The sequence below is a fragment of the Diaporthe citri genome, assembly GCF_014595645.1.
Source record: "Diaporthe citri strain NFHF-8-4 chromosome Unknown scaffold_3, whole genome shotgun sequence".
Taxonomy (NCBI): Eukaryota; Fungi; Ascomycota; class Sordariomycetes; order Diaporthales; family Diaporthaceae; genus Diaporthe; species Diaporthe citri.
The window spans coordinates 5,901,026-5,914,190 of record NW_025064848.1 but is presented as its reverse complement, the minus strand read 5'-3'; the positions used below and the strand labels follow the sequence as shown (position 1 = coordinate 5,914,190).

The window sequence follows — 13,165 nt, the reverse complement described above, 5'->3', positions numbered from 1 at the left end:
CTTCCGCTTGTCATCTTTTCTCTTCGGACAATCCATATCCGACACTCCCATAACAATGATGGTCTCCATGCGCGGTTGGGGCCCGGTGCCAAAGCCATTCTCGACGCCCGCCAGCCCCCAGCACCAGTCGCCCCTGTTTGCGACATTGCCCGTCGAGATCCGCCGCCACATCTACATGCAGCTCTGGCTGGACTGCGGCCTGACGCAGCACATCCTGGTCCTCGCCCCAAAGTCGTACCTCCAGAGCTTCCCGTGTGTTCTGAGTCGAGAGGAGCTCGACCGGGAGCCCGGCCCTCCTCCTCGTCCTCCTCCTCCTCCTGCTGACGTGGCTGATGATTCCGACCCGAATGACGAGGATGGTGAAGCAGACCAGTCGCAACCATACGACGACCCGGGGGATATCAACGGCGCGCTCCAGGACCTGAGCGCCGGTGACGCCACGCAGCCGCCCGACACCCCGTGGTGCGTGCACCTCGCGTGCTTCCGGCGCTGGTCCCGGAAGTGGGACCACTCCTTCTCGAGCATGTACACGGCCTGCTACAGGCGCGACCACCGGGGCTGGCGCGACCTGGCGGGCAGCCCGGTCCTCACCGCATTCCTGGTGTGCAGGCGGGTGCACGCCGAGGCGAGCGAGTCGCTCTTCTCGAGCGTGCGGTTTTCATTCACCAGCTTGACTGCCATGAGGGTGTTCGTGAGCCAGGTTCCGCGGTCGCTGGTGGCGAGGGTCCGGTTCGCTGATGTATGTTGTCTCCTCGGCCGGACCCATTGTGCTGTTGCCCTGAACCCCCTGTGGTTTCTGATGCTTCAAGACGTCAAATACTGACATGAACCTTTGTAGATCGTGGCCGCCGACCTCGGGTTCCTATCCGATATGGCCGGTGGCACTGTCGACGACCGCACGCCTGCCCAGCAGGTGTACGAGACACTGAGAGAGTCGTTCCCAAGCCTCCGAGGTGAGTCTGCATGCAAAGCGTCCCATTCACAGGGAAGCCAAATCGCATCGCAGCACACAAACACAAACACAAATCCGACCAGGTGGCTAACCGACCGCACCGCCTCAACCCCACAGAGCTCCGCGTAACCCTGCACCCCAGCCGCCTCGGCGAGGTCATCCCCGGGCCGCACGCCCTCGAGCCCCTGCACGCCCTGGCGCATGAGATGGGCAGCAGCCTGCGCAGGTTCGAGGTCTTCCTCCCGGCCAGGTGCGACGGTGTCGGCAGCAGCAGCAGCGAGCTCTGCTACGGCGAGGCGCCGCCGTCGCTGCGGGGCGCGCCGTTCACGGTCAGGCTTGTGCCCCCCGGCTGGCATGAGGCTGACGACTGCGAGCCGTTTGAGTGCCCGGTCGGGTCTTTGCAGGGTTAGGTCGTTGGTGCAGTGGGACGAGGACAGCAAGGGGCATGGATTCCTGTAGGGATTCGTTCTAGCAGTCCGGGGTTCACGATGGCCCTTCAACTACTGGCTGCACTGTCATGTGTGCTACGCTGGGTGGAGGTATGGTGCTCCATTTCGACGTGGCCTGGGTCGCTGGTAGTATTCCGCATAGAACGGTTGGTTCCGACTCATGCTGAATCTCATGGGGAGGCGCAAGGAGATGGAAGCAACAGAGGGGCATATCAGTCTCTGCCGTCTGTAGTACACCTTCATCTCTCGGCGCGTGTGCTGCCGAAAAGAGGCTAGATGGCGGCGGGTGAGCTTGCGAGCGCAAGATATTTGGACCGATAGGATGAAAAGGATCTTTTTCTCGATCTGGCAAATTCCAAGAAGTGTGCTAGGTACACGTGGTCTTCATTATTTCCCAAGACATCTGGAGAGCATGAGCATGAGAACTTCCCAGGCTTGTGACATCCAGCTCCGTGCCCAACACCGCGATTGCATTGATCAAGGAATGGGCGGGCTTCTAAATGGGATGCCTCGATTTCACGACTTATGTTTTTTCCCGGGAAATCGTGCATACTCCCTATTTGATAAAACAAGAACGTGCCGTACTAGCCCATGGGGACTGGCGTCGACAACAAGCAGCCACGTATCCCGTTACTCTGGCACTGGTGTACCAAAGCCTCACATGTCCAACTGAGTCTTTGCAAGCGATGTTTTACCCCTCTTTCCAGCACTTGAAATAAGAGTAAGCACTTCTGAGTTCTTCTCCCAAGTTGAAATCCTTCCAGGTTGGAAGGCAGCAGCAACGCTCAAATGGGCACCCGGATCTGGCTTATGACCAACTGTAGTTGCTTTCTTCATGATCATACCTCAAATCTTTTGCGTCATGGTATCTAGGACTCGGAGTATCAAGAATGGTGGGCATCGTGCTTCAACTCCAAAGACTGGTGGGGGTTGCTAGAGAGAGTACCTAAGTAAGTAGGGTACCTACCTAGTATTTGTCCCCCCCCTCCCCTTCCCCCATCATGTGCCAACCCTGACCGACTGTCCATCCCTCCCCTCTGCAGTCAGGTTGGTGTAACAGTGTTTCAGGGGCGAACAGGCACCTAAATTGGCGCCTGTTCGGCCAGGCATTGCACTGCATTGACGTCTCACCTCATCAGGGTCCGCACTTATCATCCATCAAGATCCATCCCACCTCATTCCTATTATATCTTCTGTCTCGTTTTCCCCATCGATTCACCAGGAACAATCACACCGAGCACTAGACTCCATCAACAAGACTGTTCATGGCGAGGATAGCCAACCCCCCGAGGAGCTTTGAACGGCTACACCACGTCCGGGCCCGTCTGCGCAAGGCATCGTGCTTGACGGCTGACGCCCACGACGATGTGAGCCAGGACGAGGACAGCGGTGGTTACAGTGACGATGAGCAAAGACGTGCACACCCGTTCGCCCCAGGCCAGTCGCCAGCACCCACAGGAGACGCTCAAGGCGCATCGCCGCCTTCATCAACGCCGGCAGCACCTCAGGCAGTCCCCGTCCAAGAGGCCGACCCCCAGGCCCAATCCGCCTTTTTCAACCGCCTCCCACCGGAGGTCCGCCGGATGGTCTACACCCACGTCTGGAGGCTGTCCAACCCCACCCTGGCCCTGCACATCCACGCCGCCTGCGACGGGGCCCGGCTGACGCACACCCCGTGCTGCACCACCCCGTCGCCGCCGGGCTTGATGTCGGTGGAGGAGGCAGGGGAGGCAGAAGAAGACGACCCCATGAGGACGGACCCGTGGCCCGGGTGGCGGGGCAGGAACCAGCCGCCGCGGTGGTTCTGGCACGCCTGGGGCCTGCGCATGCGCTGGGGCTCGCCGCACTGGAAGTGCCAGGCCGAGGAGATGCTCTCGTGGAGGGCGAGGGCGGACGGGACGTGTGCGGACGAGCGGGGCTTGGGGTCGAGCGGCTACCTGCCCGTGTTCCTGACCAGCCGGAGGGTGTAAGTCGGATTCTCATTACATCTCATACGTGATCGATCACTCCTCATGGTTATGATCCATCAGTGTGGCCCTCGTGTCTGTCTGCTTGCATCTGCTGACCCCGAGCCCAGATACGCCGAGGCGATCGAGTCGTTCCTCGAGTCGACTACGCTGATATTCACCGCCTCGGAGGACGCCTACCGCTTCTTCGTGCAGCACCCACACCGCCACCGCGCGCGGGTCCGCAGCGTGCAGCTCGCCTTCACCCACTTCAAGGACCACCTGTTCCTGCAGCGCATCGAGCCCAGGCACCCGCGCCTGCCCGACAGCCAGCTCGGCGTTCCCGTGTCGTGGGGGGTGTGACGCCGCTGATGCGCTGCGTCCGGGAGGGCCTGCCCGAGCTGCGCCGGCTGACGGTGCACCTCAGCGCCGCGGCCGCCCCGACCGCGCGGGAGGAGGTGTTCCTGGACGTGCTGAGGGAGTGGGCGGCCGAGGGGTACGGCACGGTCGAGGAGAGGGCGGGAGGGTTGGTATACACCGAGACGGGGCGGCTGCGCTGACATGGGTACGGGCAGGGAAGTAGATGGGACTAGATGGGCCGGAATCAAATGCTGGCGTCGCCTATCATGTGGTCTATCAGCTTGAAGCTTATCAAACCATGTCCTCCCGCTGACTCTACTTCATAACCTGCGGCTCCCTCAACATCCCAAGATGGTGATGCACGCCCTCCTTGCCATGTGCAGCCAGGTCAATAGTGAACCCTCCCACCTTGGCGAACCCCAGCCGCTCGTACAGAGGCCACGCCCTGCCGTCCTCGTCGCCCGACGTGTCCAGGAAGACCGGCGCGCCCTCGCGGTCCGGGTACTCGGCCAGGGCCCTGCGCAGCAGCATGGTCGCGATGCCCCTCCCCTGGTAGGCCTGCAGGGTACCGACGTTGTCGAGGAAAAAGTAGCGGCAGGCCCTGCCCGCAAGGACCTGCTCGCGCATGCGGTCCAGCTTCTCCCACATCTCGACGAGGACGGCTCCGTTGAGGCCTGGCATGAGGAGGGCGTGGTACTTTGCGTTTTGCTGCTTGATCTCCTGTGCGCGGGATACCACTCAGCCTCTCACTTTACTCACTTGCACCGAAGGGTCTTCTCTGCCCCGCCCTATGCCTTGCCTGGTTGCCACATGTGCGATGCTTACCTCGTCCGTCATGGGGGCCAGGGCGGGCCGCGCGGCGAGGTTGACGTAGCTGACGACCCTGCGGTCCGGGTGGTCCTCGTCGCGGGCGAGGAAGAGCACCTCGTCCGGGTCCCGGAGGCTCTCGGCGAACATGTCCTCCAGCCCGGCGTTGAACACCGAAGGGTCGACGGTGCCGTGGGTGAGGCGGTTCCAGGCCGTGGCCGGTCTATCCTGGTAGATGTCGGCGATGGCCTTTGCATCTGACGGGGATGCCTTCTCGATTGTGAAGGGCATCATGGATTAGTTCGGGGGCGCGGGCCCTTGGATGGGGTCTGGCCCAGATGCTGCTGTTGGTTATCCGTGATGGAAGAATTGACTGGGACGGTGTTGGACCTTGCTTGCTTGCTTGCTGCAGGGCTGCATGAGCAAGCGGCGCCGGCGCAGGACGTGGAGAGGCCTGATTGCTTCACGGTGAGTCCTCGCCGTGTACCCGCGACGCGCGATCCTCCTCAGTCCCGAATCGGCATGGCGTGAGATCCTACGGTCCTGTAGTACCGGCATCTACAGGGGCTCGACCGCGTGCCCACTCCGGCCGACTCAGCTCGAGCCTAGTTGTGTGAAGCAGCAGCAGCAGCAGCAGCAGTGCTCGCAACATTTCCTCAGGCATAAGAAGGGGCGGAAATATCCAAGGGAGAGGGAGATGGGGGCGGCTCTCTGAACGGATGACTGGACCTCATGTCACGAGGACATAATCCGACGCCGGTCAAGTCGAGGACAGCTCGGATGAGCTGAGTAACATCCCGAGACCGGCCACCGTAGTGTCGAGTAGCAACCCGAGCGTAGCCCACCTTTCAGCTATATTACCTACCTAGGCTACCTGTCTGGCCTGACTGGACTAATGGACAGGGCGGCTTGTCAGAAAGTTGTTGGGCCGGCGCCGAGCCAGTCGAGTGGTTCGATCGGGCCGGGGGAAGCGACGCGAGGCATGGAACTTGAGAAAGCTTCACCGGATGGATACCGCTACCGACCCGTCTGGCTGGTCGTGATCGCGATGGATGGACACTGAGATCTCGCTTGGCCTTGGTCTCGTAGATGTCAGTTCTGTGTCTATTTACGGTCTAGCGAGCCAGGGTTTAGGGCCATGCACGGCTGCCTGTCTATGAAAAGAGACATAGAGACATTAGTCTATAGATGCACCGGCAGGACAGCCGACCGGATGCCCAAAGTTTGCTTGCCACCTTTGGTGTGCTGGCTATTGACCAGACGTCTGGTCTACACAAATCGACAGATCCTGGGGCAATGCTGCTAGCATTCGACGAGATCAACGGCTACGGACAGGCATTGTTGCTTGGCGAACGTGGTTTCTGCAGGCTGGAGCTTGTCGTCTTCTTTCTTTCTTCTGGGGACCGACAGGGGGTTGATTTGACTTCATGAGCCCCTCCCTCATGTGGTGTCAGGATGTTTGAACTTTGACCTCGATAGTACGGAAACTACTCAAATACCAACTACCTAGACAGGTAGGGAGGCTTGTGATCTTGGATCTTCTGGTGATCATTGCAATTGAGCGAGTACGTGAGTGGGCGATGGCCTGACACGAGACACTGTTGTCTGCAACAAAAAGATGGACATGAAGGAAGGAGGGAGGGCCTGGATCTCCGGAGGGTGTGTCCCGTTAGTGCATGTGTCGCCCATTTCGGCAAGAACCGATGGGTCCAGGACAGGGGTGCTGGCAGGGGTGGCTAGGCGAGCGGGCTGGTTGGTTAGTCAGTTCGAGTCGAAGACTCGGAAAGTCGACAACTCGAGGAAGGAGTCGTCCCCAGTGTTTCCCGTTATACCCGTCCCGTCTCCAATTTCCATTCCCCATCCCCCACTGCGGGATCTGACTCTGTCCCCCATGGGCAGCTTATCGGGTGGTGTGTGCACGTACCTGCCGTGCTACTGTGGTACACTCAATCCCATCATGGAAAATCCATGGGCCATTGATGGGCTGTGGACACTGGCAGCAGCGACTTCCCTTTGCAGCCTGACTGCCACTGCCTGGAGTGACGAGTGCACATGGAGTAGATGCAGGCTGTCAAGGAGCGTGGGCAACTCGAAGCTCAAACTCGACCCAACAACCCCCTGACCTGTTCAACATCACTCACCCCTTACTTCAAGATTGTCACCCCATTCTCCGTCCCTTCACCGACAGGGGCCCATCGCGAAAGTGCTCAGACCGTACCCGACATCCCGGCGCCCCGTCTCCAAGATGCGCCGCCATCGCAAGCGCCACACGGAGGCTGCCACGCTGCCAGGGCCCTGATCACACTCGTGTCCCGGCTGTCTGGTAACGGCCATCGCAGCCTACACCGCACAGCATCCCCATCTGTTGCATTGTCGTGACGGCGAGACGGCCTGCCAAGAAACACAAGCGCGTACATCCTCCTCCAGCCCTCCCGACTGGCCATACGCCCCAGCGGCAAGCCATCACCCAGCAGGGCCGACTCCCCGTCTCCAGCTCGAAGTGTCACGCCCACGATGCCTTCTTACTATTCTCTGGTCGGCTAGCACAGATCCTCGATGCACTTGACGGGCTAAGCTTCTTAGCCCTTGGCCCACTCTCCAAGCCTCGAGGCCGAACATGGCATCGAGTGACTGTTCTGCTGTTGGCACATGGCATGGCATCGGGCGTGGCGTGGGCGCCCACCGGAACCGGCAAGCCAGCCTGCCAGCCAGAACCCACACGTGTGGGAGCTCTCAACGGGCATACCAACCATCTGCTGGCAGTCTGGTAGGCCATCCCATCTATCTGTCGCCAGTGCCTGGCCAATGGCTGGTCAGCCCTCGCCTAGCCAGGGGCATGCAGTTACACACACAGTCTGCCTTACCTAGATTATCTACGTACTCTGGTGCAGCTGGGCAAACGGGGGAGGGGGGATGGGGAACGACCAGGCACCTAGGCACCCCACACTCGGCATGCCACTGTACCACCCAGGACGCAGTCCGCAGGCAAGACCAGATGCCATGCATACCCAATCCACTTGCGGCCGTCGCGGAGCCTCTCCTACCTAGCCACGAGTTTGGAGAAATTAGATCCATGCTGGCGTGTATGAGCCGCCTTCAACATGATCATCACGACCACATTCGACTTCTCCAACAGCAACAGCATCCGCCTCGGCACGCCTCCACCCATTGATCGCCCTTGTCTGTGTAGGGCTCGTCTTTAGACAAGACCGCGGCTCGAGGACTCTTCTCGCTCGACCGGAAAGATCAGCTGTTGGATCGGAGTACTGCAGTAGCCATCACGCCAGCGGTCCACTACCCAGCACAATGTGCATCCTCGAGCAGCCCAGGCCCGTCACCCGTCGGCCCATGGGCATTGCGAGTCCTGCCCAGCCTTCCTTCGCTCTGGGGTCCCCGTCGCTGCAGCCAAGGCCCATGTCGCCCACGTCCCTAATCACTGCAGCATATGCTCCCGAACCCCTGTCCTGCGCTTCCCCGAAGGTTGCATGACCATTGTCGACCGCGTTTTCATTTCCCACCAACCGCATGGGAATCAGGCCCGTCTTTCCGCCCTCCACCAGACTGGATGAACCAAAATCTGGGGTAAGCCCAGGGTATCATTTTGATTATTGGGGTACCTGCTGCTACACTATACCCCGTCGTTCATATAACCCTCCACTTTCCCATGCCAGAAAATGCTCCACCAGACTCCCTCTCGACGTGCCACCCAGCCATAACCTCCTCCTTGTCTCGTTACCGTTGCCTATACCAGTGCGGACCGACTGACAAAGTCGAACTCGAGCTCATCATGTCGACCGAGAAGGAAGGCACTGAGGTGCACCACGACATCTCCAACGACAACCGCGCCTCTCACGAAATCCAGTACCCTGTTGTCGCCGAGGGCACTGGCAAGACATTGGACGAGGCTCACGGTGCCAAGGCCAAGGAAGTGCACAATGTAAGTTTCGACGACTGTGTGTTTATCAAGATCACATCTCGCAGCAGCTAATCCGCCTTGATCCAATAGGCCGAGTTCTTCGCCGCTGTTCAGGAGTCCAAGATCGAGAGATGGAGCAAGAACTCCCTCAAGCTATACTTTGCCGTCTTCATCGCATTCTGCTGCGCCTGTGCCAACGGGTATGATGGTTCCCTGATGGGCGCCATCATCGCCATGAAACCCTTCCAGGCCACCTTCGACACTGGGTTGACTGGCGAGAAGATCGCCATCATCACCTCGCTTTACAGCGTGTATGTGCTCAGCCGCCACACTAATCAGGCCTTTCCGGCCATACAGAATGCAAGGCAATGCTGACCAGTACCTCAGGGGCTCCATCATCACCGCTCCCGCCGCCGCCGCCATTTCCGATCGCTTTGGACGCCGAATTGCCATGTTCACAGGAGGTTGTGTCATCATTGTTGGCGCCGTCATCGCTTGCACCTCGAGCACCATCGCTCAACTCACCGTTGGTCGTTTCATTCTCGGTGCTGGCATCGCAATCATGACTGTGGGCGCCCCGGCCTATTGCATCGAAATCGCTCCCGCTCATTGGCGAGGACGCTGCGTCGGTGAGCATCAATTTCTTCTGGTCTGGGCCACTTGACGGAACCCTTTGACTGACCGTGTTTCCCTTGCAGGCTTCTACAACTGTGGGTGGTTTGGCGGCTCCATCCCCGCGGCCTTTGTCACCTTCGGTACCAGCTATATCAAGAACGACTGGTCGTGGAGAATTCCCTTGCTCCTCCAGTGCTTCGCCTGTATCATTGTCCTCTTCTCCGTCTTCTTCTTGCCAGAATCCCCACGTTTCCAGATGGCCAATGGCAAGGAGGAGGAAGCCATCGCCTTCCTGGTCAAGTACCACGGCAACGGAGACCCATCGTCCCGACTGGTCATGCTCGAGATTGAGGAGATGAAGGAGGGTATCCGCCAGGATGGCGTTGACAAGGTCTGGTGGGACTACCGCTCGCTGATCTCCGAGCACAATGGCCGCTGGAGGTTCCTGCAAGTCATCATGATGAGCACCTTCGGTCAGTTCTCTGGAAACGGTCTCGGCTACTTCAACCCCACCATCTTTGCTGGAATCGGTATCACGTCTACGGCTCAGCAGCTCGGCTTCAACGTCCTGAACAGCTGCCTGTCGGCCATCGGCGCCGGTGTTGGTGTGTCTCTTAGCGACAAGATGATGCGCCGCCCGGTCCTGATTTTCGGTACCTTCGCTTGTGCCTGCCTGCTCGCTATCAACGGTGGAACGTCAGCCGTGGTGAACCAGCACACTGTCGACGACGAGCTCAACCCAGCCTACCTCTCGTTCGGACAGACCGCGCTTGCCTTCTACTTCCTTTTCAACGTCGTTTACTCCTTCACCTACACGCCTCTCCAGGGTATCATCCCCGCCGAGGCTCTGGACACCAACCGTCGCGCCAAGGGTCTTGCTGCCTCCGGCATCATTGTCGGCATTTTCGGCTTCATCAACCAGTTCTGCGGGCCTATTGCACTGGGCACCATTGGCTACAAGTACATCTTCATTTTCGTCGGTTGGGATATTATTGAGGCCCTCCTGTGGTACCTCTTCTGGTAAGTCTTCCCCCTCCTGAGCGTCTCGTTACGTTGGTGCTAACATACTACCCCTCCAGCGTCGAGTCCCAAGGCCGAACCCTCGAGCAACTCGAGTGGGTGTACAACCAGCCCAAGCCTGTCAAGGCTTCTCAACAAGTCGAGAAGGTGGTTGTTCAGGCCGACGGGAAGGTCACGGAGAAGATTATTGATACCTCGGCCTGAAGAGCCAACCCTGCAGGTGCCGGTGCGTGCGGAGAGGTGCAGTGGTGGCCGGGCCGCTTGGACGCCCCTTAGCCCGGCTCTGTTGTCAATTGGTGGATAATCCCCCAGTTCGGCAAAGCGCTGGTACGAGACTACTACATGCTGTGCAAGCCGTTGTCGCATTCCCGACGGTAGTGGGTTCTGTTGCTTGATGGCTACTTGGAAGATGATCGGGCGCTTATGATACCTTTTTAATACATCGCTGCCTTCTATGCCATTAATGGCCTGTGGCATCAGCTTGTGACAATGTCGCTCATGATATGCTCATCCCGTTCCAGCTTTTAGGCACTTCCCAGAGCTGGGCATACTCATTTACAATATAGTGGTAAAGCGCACAAGGAATACACACGGGCTGCGTTTCCTTGTCCTATCGATAGTAGCACACATGGATCGACTAGCTCTTGCCACCAGTCCAAGCACGTATAATGTCTGAATGCGAATACAATCTGAATCGTAGGTATGGAAGGTACTGGTAAAAAGTCATGCCGACGGGAAACACAAGTGATTCAGAGTTACGGCTCCCAGTTTGATGATATGAGGTGTCGAAACTACTTTTCTGTTCCGTTCTTAATCGTGTTGGCCCCTGCCCGTTGGAAGAAGATGCACACTGGCAGAGGCCAGACACTAGGGAATGCGCGCAAAGGTGGTGGTGTGCTCCATGTTCATGGTGAGGGTAGTTAAATCAGGTCGATGAGAGTTGATTAGTATTGCCGGATCCTATCGCTAGCCTTTGATATTGTTTACAATGTTTGGTGGCTGTTTTCTTCCGTCTTTTTTTCCCGGTTTTGCCGTGACAAGTTTCAACAGATCATGCTGCATTTGCCATTCTCCAGAATACTAGCGCCCCCCCCCCCGGTCTCGTCTTGACCACCTGCCCTAAAAACGAAAAAAAACACCATTTTGGCAACCTGGATTGCATATTACCATGCCGCACGACGCTCAAGATGAACACCCAGATTCTAACATTCGCTAGTCACTCTTCAGTCGAGAGGATCATAGACGGCCTCGATCCATTCGTGATAGCTCATTTCCGTTCTGCCACCAAGTTAGCATTTTGTCCGTTACAAGAAGAGCAGGGGAACGAAAAAAAAAAAAAAAAAGACTAGGTAATCGGAAACCTACCCGTCAGCGTTATACCAGGAACCATTATCCGTGTAAAACGTCCCGTACCGGCGAGACCGCCCGCCGGACCCGTTGTTGTCGAGCAGGTCACCGTCCGCCGTGAGGGTGAGGTCCCAGGGCTGCGCCTCCTCGTCCTCTTCCTCCTCCCAGCGGACGTCGTCAGGCGCGATGCAGGGTCGGAGGCAGTCAATGATGCGCACCATCAAGATGGCGAAGGAGATTATGGCTATCGTCAAGACGAGCCCGTAGGTGGTGGGGTTGTTGAGTAGCTCGTGCCGCACCTCCTCGGGGTTGGAGTCTGTGCCCCAGCTGGCGTGGTGGTGGCCGGGAACCTCGAGGACATACATTTTGTTTGGGACTTTTGAGTTGAGTGGTGAATTCTGGTGCTTTGTGAGCTAATAATCGTGAGACGGTTTGACTTTGTCAGCCGAGAAAGCTTTGAGAAACGTTTTGAGTGGTTGGGATGAGTTGAGGCTGATGAGCTTGTACATGAGATTGTGAAAGTGGAAGTAGAGGAAAGGAAGACATAACAGAGAGGGCTGTGGTATCATTTGTTTTATCCCATGAAATGGTTGAACTTGTTTGTTTTTGAGCATTTCACAATGAGAACTAGGCTCTTAGCCCAATGAAAATTTATTGGAAGAAATACAACTAGCCGTGTTTATTGGTACATCAAGGTGTAGACCAGCGCACCGGTCTCAAACCAGAGGACCTTGGTGGAGGGCAAGGCGCAATAATTTTCATAGGCCCGATGTGTCACATTTACTTAGTGCTCTGGCGTGAGGGCTTTGATAGAGCACCGTTCTCTCTAGCTAAATGATTCAATTTTAACTACTGTAGAGGAGAGCAGTATTCCTCTTACCTCTGTGGTTCAACACAAGACTAGTATGGGAAGTGATAAGAATATTGCACGCAAAAGTCAAAGTAATCGCGCAACTTTTATTGGCTAGAGTCATTGAATTAAAAATTCCATGACCGCCATAGTCGCACTGACGTGTTTTGTAGTGAGATCCAGTCTCTTGATTGTTTGAGACCACTTGATACCGGCCCGCATATTGTAGCTGGCACTGTCTTCTGCCCCGAATTTCAAGCAGCGTATGCTAATAATCAGTGCTTTTTCACACTAAGTGTAATTTTTCTGAACACTGCCCTGGTGATCAACTGTAGGAAAGGAATGCGTTTTCGCTCAATGTAGCCGCCATCAACTTGAATGTGTGGCCGCTTTGGAATGGGATCTTCCACTGCCAGCTGAAATGGACCAAGCTCAAATTCTAATATCGTAAGTCTGCGGGCATTGACATAATGAGCTAAAATGGCCGGTCCTACACCCTCACTCGCTTATCCACTTCCAATGGTCTTGGTCGGGGATTGGAGTTCCCCGAAAACCATGAACAATGCTAAGTCTTCATGCAAACCTTGAGGGGGTCACGGTATGTGGGCAGATTAGCCAGCTGCATAGGCAGAAAAACATTCATGTGAGAGCATCAAGATACAGAAAGAGCTGGGTGTTGTTGAGCCAAAGGTACTGGCTGTCTGCCTCGGCGTACAAGAATACCATTGCTGATAGTCCTGACATACACTTGACTCTGACATAGCATTCGGACGGCTCTGACAGGTCTGTTTGCTGTTGTTCCGACCACCTGGGCATCCGCAACCCCGCCGGAAGCAATGCCCATGGCGAAGGTTTCTTGGCAATGACATGCTCGTTCGGGAAGTGGCCAACTTTCCGAGCAGT

At 57.2% G+C, this 13,165-nt stretch overlaps 5 protein-coding genes across 5 annotated transcripts; 3 read left to right on the top strand and 2 right to left on the bottom strand.

Moving 5' to 3' along the window:
- Nucleotides 1-55: 55 nt before the first annotated feature.
- On the top strand, nt 56-1,362 carry INS49_009149 (uncharacterized protein; the record flags this gene model as incomplete). Its single annotated transcript, XM_043169886.1, has 3 exons — nt 56-739; nt 839-953; nt 1,070-1,362. The coding sequence occupies 3 exons, from the start codon at nt 56-58 to the stop codon at nt 1,360-1,362; spliced, it is 1,092 nt and encodes a 363-aa protein (XP_043027566.1).
- A 1,304-nt stretch (nt 1,363-2,666) lies between these two features.
- On the top strand, nt 2,667-3,907 carry INS49_009148 (uncharacterized protein; the record flags this gene model as incomplete). The annotated part of the gene is made up of 3 exons (XM_043169885.1): nt 2,667-3,367; nt 3,479-3,697; nt 3,775-3,907. The coding sequence occupies 3 exons, from the start codon at nt 2,667-2,669 to the stop codon at nt 3,905-3,907; spliced, it is 1,053 nt and encodes a 350-aa protein (XP_043027565.1).
- A 115-nt stretch (nt 3,908-4,022) lies between these two features.
- Nucleotides 4,023-4,805, bottom strand: INS49_009147 (uncharacterized protein; the record flags this gene model as incomplete). Its single annotated transcript, XM_043169884.1, has 2 exons — nt 4,023-4,427; nt 4,533-4,805. 2 exons carry the CDS (start codon nt 4,803-4,805, stop codon nt 4,023-4,025), a joined length of 678 nt encoding a protein of 225 aa, XP_043027564.1.
- A 3,373-nt stretch (nt 4,806-8,178) lies between these two features.
- On the top strand, nt 8,179-10,269 carry INS49_009146 (uncharacterized protein; the record flags this gene model as incomplete). The annotated part of the gene is made up of 5 exons (XM_043169883.1): nt 8,179-8,451; nt 8,521-8,741; nt 8,818-9,059; nt 9,129-10,065; nt 10,125-10,269. The coding sequence occupies 5 exons, from the start codon at nt 8,179-8,181 to the stop codon at nt 10,267-10,269; spliced, it is 1,818 nt and encodes a 605-aa protein (XP_043027563.1).
- A 1,019-nt stretch (nt 10,270-11,288) lies between these two features.
- Nucleotides 11,289-11,777, bottom strand: INS49_009145 (uncharacterized protein; the record flags this gene model as incomplete). The annotated part of the gene is made up of 2 exons (XM_043169882.1): nt 11,289-11,343; nt 11,431-11,777. The coding sequence occupies 2 exons, from the start codon at nt 11,775-11,777 to the stop codon at nt 11,289-11,291; spliced, it is 402 nt and encodes a 133-aa protein (XP_043027562.1).
- Between the last annotated feature and the right edge of the window lie 1,388 nt (nt 11,778-13,165).